The 7,392-nt window shown below is 47.4% G+C and overlaps 1 protein-coding gene across 1 annotated transcript; it reads left to right on the top strand.

Annotated features, from left to right (window-relative positions):
• The first annotated feature begins 312 nt into the window (after positions 1-312).
• LOC144538225 (ubl carboxyl-terminal hydrolase 18-like) lies at positions 313-1,242 on the top strand. The gene has a single exon (XM_078282320.1). The coding sequence runs from the start codon at positions 313-315 to the stop codon at positions 1,240-1,242; it is 930 nt and encodes a 309-aa protein (XP_078138446.1).
• Positions 1,243-7,392: the final 6,150 nt, after the last annotated feature.

Raw genomic sequence — 7,392 nt, 5'->3', positions numbered from 1 at the left:
GTTTCACACACGACGCCGTTTCGCAGACCGAGTCCAAGTGGGCCCCTGTCATAATGGTCACAAAGTTTAAAAGAGCTGGGCCTCTACACGAGTTAACTGTCGAGTATTACAGGATGACGATCCTCGTGGTTCTGCTGACCAAACTGGGATCTGCGAGATCTCTCAGAGAGCTGTTCCAGAGTACGACAACGTTCAGCATGACAGACTACTAAATACTACACTTACGGATTTACGCAGTCTAACGGTCCTTAGGACATGTATACACTTTACTGACTCTGCTGCTTGTGCTGAGATCTTTGTCCGCCTTCAACCATGCGAGGCTTGATCAATTACGGGACCCATTGTAGTATCAACAGCGTGGTGCAGTGCCTGTACGGCACCCGCGAGCTACGGGGTCTCATTCGGGACATCGACGAACAAGAATACCGGGCTCCTAAAAAGAACACGGTGGCTGCGATGCTCAAGGGTCTCATTTGCGAGATGGACAAAAACAACCACGGATCATGCGACCCGAGCTTTCTCATAGACTCCATGAGCGCATACAGTGGATTGTCTTTCGAGGTTCAGGAGGACTCAGACCTCGTCTTCAAGTGCATCCTCAACGCTCTAACAGATGACGACGGGCCTGCTGAAAAGGTTGGACAATTGTGGGACATCAAGATGGAGAAACGTATACGCTGTCTCCGTTGCAACGTAGTCAAGTCTACACTCGATAAGTTGAACACAATCCCCGTGTTTATCGAAGATAATCTTCCTGCCGAGCTGCAGGAATACATCAAACAGTACTCTGACAACACGCTGACAATGTGTGACTACCATTGTGCACATTGTCACACTAGAACCCAGATCGAAATCACAAGCAAGGTTTTGTCATTGCCCCCCGTTGTATGTATGTGGATCGCACGCGTTAAAAACGTTGGCAGAGATACCGTTAGTTTAGTCAAGATAGACAAGCGCCTCGCTTTCCCCGAGACTCTGGATCTGAAATACATCATGAAAGAACCCGAAGCGGCCGCTGACGCTCTATACGAGTTGTACGCCGTCATAGCCCACTGTGGTAGTCACTACAGTGGACATTACAGTGCTTATGTGCGGGGAGATGACACTTGGTATCTTGCGGACGACACTCAAGTTCGGTTGTGCTCGTGGGACACTGTGAAGTCAACCTACGAAGCAGGATCTAACTTTTACGATGGAGTAGCTTACATGCTCATGTACCGCAGGAGAGACAGCTCCAATTAAACCTATTGTGGCAAGATAGCCCATGTGTATATGATACTAGAATTTGTGTGTACCTGTGCAGTCTGTGTAACCAACTTCATGGGTTTCATTTCTTGTGTCTGTGGAATAAATAAAGATCTCGTGATACATACACTGGTCTTTATCTTCATTTTATTATCGCATATAAGGACGATGCCAAGTAACATACATGCACAATAGTATCACACAGGTCTAAGGTAATACTACAGAGGACCGAGGTCCTTCTAACTGGGTGATACACACGCCGTTAGCCAGCCCCTCTAAATATCACAGGTTTCATTTCTTGTGTCTATGTGGAATAAATAAAGATCTCGTGATACATACACTGGTCTTTATCTTCATTTTATTATCGCATATAAGGACGATGCCAAGTAACATACATGCACAATATTAGCACACAGGTCTAAGGTAGTACTACAGAGGACCGAGGTCCTTCTAACTGGGTGATACACACACCGTTAGACACACCAGCCCCTCTAAATATCACAGGTTTCATTTCTTGTGTCTATGTGGAATAAATAAAGATCTCGTGATACATACACTGGTCTTTATCTTCATTTTATTATCGCATATAAGGACGATGCCAAGTAACATACATGCACAATATTATCACACAGGTCTAAGGTAGTACTACAGAGGACCGAGGTCCTTCTAACTGGGTGATACACACACCGTTAGACACACCAGCCCCTCTAAATGTCTATCCTAGAAGCGCTTTTTATGTGGGGGGGTTACAGGTTTTATATTCAGCTATCACTTCCTATCAAAATAACAATCCAGAGTATTAAGAGCCTTTGGTTCTTCTGCTTTAGAATCTGGTTTAGAATACCTATCTGACAGTACTACAGAGGACCGAGGTCCTTCTAACTGGGAGATACACACGCCGTTTGCCAGCCCCTCTAAATATTGTATCATAAAAGCACTTTGGGGGCCGGGGCGAGGTTTTTTCATTTTCACCACACGGGAAGACATGATAACCAATCTCACATAGAAACAAGATAGTCTTCCTCGGAGTCCTCTTCCTCAGAGCCCGTTTCAAGGTCGCTACAACCTGCCCTTTCGGGTCTGTTGGTTAGTCTATGTGAAATATCGTCCAATTCGACATCAGAATCGTCCTCCTTGCACGAGCCTGGAGCTGCGATGGGGTCGGCAGCTCGGTTCGCGTCCGCCTCTCTATCTAGCCGAGACTCTTCACGGGCCCACTCTCCCTCGTTGTAATCGGATGACTCTTGTTCAAGAGTGTCAGTACGCCACACAGCGTGAGCGATAGAATTCACTGTTTCTGCAGCCTCTCCACTTAACTTCAGCTCCTTGGACTCTGGAAAAACAGGACTCCGATGTGACGATTTAGGGCTGGCACGGTTGCTGTGTTCTCGTCTTTCGACAGCCTCTTGTTCTATGGACCTCTCAGACGCTTCTGTCTTTTCACATGTCTGTCTGGGCGTATTGACAGACCCGCCCTTCTGAGTCGAGCTCCTACTGTGTGGTCTTATATCCTCCTGCTCGGGGTCACTCACGCTCACTGAGTCAGTGTCGCTCACAGGACAGCGTGTCTGGTGTATCTTCAAAGTGTTGATCTCCTTTGTACTTTCCCTCAGTTTAACCCCTCCCTCGTAGTCATCGTCATCAGATTCCGAACTGGACAGCTTCCTTTTGTACAGAGAGGAGTCCTGCTTGTGGGTCTGTTTGTCCTTAACAAGCTTGACCTTTTCACACTTCTTATCATACTTCCTATTGTGTTTCCTGTTAGTACAAGTTTTAGCTTCTCTGTCAAAGCGCTGAGTAGGGTTATTTTTAACCGCCTTGACACTCCTGCTGCGCTTCTTTTCACTCTCCTCAGAGTGATAGTTGCCCTTTGTACGTTTGATGCGCTTCACATCCAGCTTGATGTGTTCCTCCTCAGAGTCAGATTGCGGTGTGCGTTTAAATCTCCCCCTTTCCTCCATCATAACACTACAGGCAGGCTCGGGGGAGTCATTTTCGGACTCTGAACTCAACAGGAGCTTACACTTGCGCCCCGCCTTAACATTCTTTGTCTTACATTTGGCCTTTTCTGCCTTCCTTTTAACCTGCTCGCAGAATTCCTCCTCATCGGAGGGTAGGTCATGCACCAGAAAGTTGTCACTGTAATCGTATTCATCAAGACTCTCGGCTTCATCGTAGTCCTTTGTAGCCTCCAAATCATCGCCTGGTATCTCATACTCGTCCTTGTCGTCGTCGTGCTCATCCTCGTCCTCGTCCTCGTCACAGTACACTTCATCCACCTTGAACAGCCAATCGTCCTCGTCTTCACTATACCTGCAGCGCGGGCCGTGTACTTGCGAATCACGGCCCTTGTTGGCGCTCTTGGATCCGGACGGCTTAGAAGCTGAAGTCTTCTTGTTGGATTTAGAAGCCGAAGAAGTCGAACAAAATCGCTTTGCCGGTTTGGGGTCAAAACGTGCTTCTTTCTTAGCACATTTGCCAACTCGTTTGGTAGCAGGGTGCTTGGTATGCAGAGCCCTCTTCTTGTTTTGAAACTTGGACGATTTAACCATAGACCGATCCGAATAATCCCCTAGACTCACCTGATCCGGAGTACCCCGGAAAGACGATAATATCTTGCGGCTCCATTCGTCGCTGGATGTAGATGCTAAACAATCCGCCAGCGCTTTACTGAGCCTGTCCTGCAAGCCGTAACGCTTGAGTATATCAACAGTGGATCGGTTGTTAACGATCCAATCGAGGAGAATGTCTTTGTGTCTTGTATCCAGCAGACTAGTGTCTAATCCAAGGAGAGTACAAACAGCTTCTCTCCTGAGAGACTCGTTGTTCAGCCAGGGTTCGCTCATCAACAGAGTCGACATGTTCTTGATCCACGGCAAGATCGGAACTGATTCCGGTGTAACGATAGAATACAGACTGTCATCTTTCTCACCGACGCCAGCGATAGGCTCGTCTTCGCTGTGCTCCTCGTCCTCAGCTTGACTGGTGGAAGACACATTGGCGTCTTCGGCTTCAGTAGAGCGTGAGGACGCCTCTCCGCTCTGCGGATCGTCACACTCGCCTCGCACCTTCAGCCCCTTCTTCAGTTTATTGTAATGCGTGCGGAGTTTTATAAAGAGCACCTTGGCGTTAGCATGCAGCTGTGTCATCTCCTTGTCCTTCTCATCTTTGTCCTTTATCTTGGGCATATCATTTTTCGCCAGGGCGTGCCAGATCTTGGGTGCTTTGGCTGCGTTCTCCAAGGTCAGATGTTTGAACGAGTCATCCCACCTTGAAGTCATTTCGACGTTTTCCTCACCATATTTCTTTCGGCCGTAACTGGAGGCGATTTCGGCCAACGCAGCCCAGTCCAGTCTCATATTCGCCTGCACTATACTAATACGCTTGTTCCTTACGGCCGTGTGAATCTTGTTGTCAGAGGAGTACCTCTCCCAAAAGCTCATACATTCCTGCACTTTCTCAATCGGACAATAGAGCAACTCGGCCACCGCGAACGCCTTGGGGATCTTGTTGTCCATTAATTTAATGGCCAATTCCACCACCTCCACCATTATAGGGTCCATAATCATGCTCTCGACATGCTTGGGTAAATAATTCGACCAGCTGGTCGGATGCACCCGCTTGAGGAACGCAATCAAGGCGAGATTGTGTATCCCCTGATCCATGTCGGGTCCACTGATAAAAGTATCCCTCTCCAATTCCTTCATCGTGGCTTGCCAACAGCTTACTAGCTCCCCGTTGCCCTTGACGCAACAGTGCTTGACGGCCCTCATAAACCTAACTGTGGTAGACACGTACAGCTCAGGAGCCCGAGCCTGATCCTCTCTCAAGGCGACGACCGGGACCAGGTTCACCCGCTTGCCATCCAGCCACTTACCGTTCCTTCTAAAGTATACAGTACGCGCGCAGCCGTCGTCGTAGTGGAACTGCTTCAGATCACATCTTACTTGGTTTTCGTTGAAACAGTCCACGCTGGATTCACGCTTTTTCTTCAATATTTCAGCTGAAGCCGGCCCTACCACGCAGCACATGGGATGTATATCTTCCATGTGAGAGATCAGGGCGTTATCATCGGCGCACATCATCTGGTTAGGCAGGGTTTTATCCTCGTTACGCAGCAACTGAGCGGGCAGGATTTGTTGGAAGGAAGGAGTGACAGCTGTAGAGTGTGTGGGCACCTCCAGGGTCATGTCCCAAAAATCAAACTTGTCACCTGTTACCTCTTTCAGCACTTTGAGACTCTCCAGTCCCGGCACAAATAGTACCTCTTGTATGAAGTACGCCTTTCCCTTGCGTTTCCCGCTTGTCGGGACAAAGACAGTGTAGGTTCCGATCATGGATCTAGTGCTGTCGCAGTAGACCAGGTTGTGCTTTTCAGAATATTGTGTGACCACGGGAATCACCTTCTTACCACTGGGGCTTATCAGCTCTTTAGTCGGTATATAGAAGTTTGTGTAGTTACCGTATGCCAGCAGCACGTGTTTGAGACCGGCCTTGTCTACGCTTGACATAGATTCCAATTCGTTTCCACCTTGAATGTCCACCAGGTCCATCAATGCAAGCAAGAGCGAGCGTGAAGGCTTCTGCTGTATACTCTCCGCTTGGTCGATTACCATATTCCTGATATTCTTGTATACGGTTTTAGGCTTGAAGCTTTTATCTCTGTCAGATAGGTCCCGTTGCTTGTATACCATCAGGGAGGCCACTTCTTGAAACAGTCCTTCTGTGCTTTCACAGCTGAATAACTCACCTTGGTATTCAGAATTCGAGTACCACGGAGGGTATTCTGTCACGATGAACTTCGGGGGATCGTCCTCCATGGTGTGTATATCGCAGAATGAAAGCCACTTGTTCCAATAAAAACGATGTCAAGTCCTTTCTTGTGTTGATATCAGCAGGGCTATACAGGAAACTGAGTACACTGTATTTCACAGTGTAAGAGTGGAGCTAGTCATGTACCTCTCAAAGCTTCACAGGCTGTAATGCTCAAGTGGCTGCTGTAAGGGGCTTTTACATGCCAGGCTTTAGTATATGTACTGTGGTTGGATACAATGACCGTTTATCTGACGGGGGTTTGCCTTTCCAACACCCGGCCACTTTTCAGACCAATCATTTATCTGACTCGGGTTTGCCTTTCCAACACCCAGCCACTCTTCACACCAATCATTTATCTGACTCGGGTTTGCCTTTCCAACAACCAGCCACTCTTCAGACCAATCATTTATCTGACACAGGTTTGCCTTTCCAACACCCAGCCACTCTTCACACCAATCATTTATCTGACTCGGGTTTGCCTTTCCAACACCCAGCCACTCTTCACACCAATCATTTATCTGACACAGGTTTGCCTTTCCAACACCCGGCCACTCTTCACACCAATCATTTATCTGACACGGGTTTGCCTTTCCAACACCCGGCCACTCTTCAGACCAATCATTTATCTGACACAGGTTTGCTTATACAACCCCCACTTTTCAGACTAATCATTTATCTGACACAGGTTTGCCACTCTTCAGACCAATCATTTATCTGACACAGGTTTGCTTATACAACCCCCACTTTTCAGACTAATCATTTATCTGACACAGGTTTGCCTTTCCAACACCCGGCCACTCTTCAGACCAATCGTTTATCTGACACAGGTTTGCTTATACAACCCCCACTTTTCAGACCAATCATTTATCTGACACAGGTTTGCCTTTCCAACACCCGGCCACTCTTCAGACCAATCGTTTATCTGACACAGGTTTGCTTATACAACCCCCACTTTTCAGACCAATAATTCATCTGACTCAGGTTTGCTTATACAACGGGCCCTCACCGAAGGCTCAAGGATTGGTCTGTCTAACTGGGGATAGAATGTCCAACCACATGTCAATGAAGAGTAAGCCTGCACGATTTGCAGTGGTGAAATAAAAAAGTTATGTGAAAAGCAGTGTGTTTCTAACCCGTGTGCCCCCGCTATGCTCTCAAACCTTGTTTTCGTGATCACTGTTTAATATCATACAGACACAACCAAACACACACAAGATCGTATGTCACACAGGACATTTATTCAAGCATCCAAACGCAAAGGAATAAAATGTTATATACATCACACGTTTGGACATAATACACATTTACAAGGGTGCAGTTATCTATAACATT

Source organism: Centroberyx gerrardi, unplaced genomic scaffold (genome assembly GCF_048128805.1).
Source record: "Centroberyx gerrardi isolate f3 unplaced genomic scaffold, fCenGer3.hap1.cur.20231027 Scaffold_72, whole genome shotgun sequence".
Classification (NCBI taxonomy): Eukaryota; Metazoa; Chordata; class Actinopteri; order Beryciformes; family Berycidae; genus Centroberyx; species Centroberyx gerrardi.
This window is presented reverse-complemented; position numbering and strand designations above follow the sequence as displayed.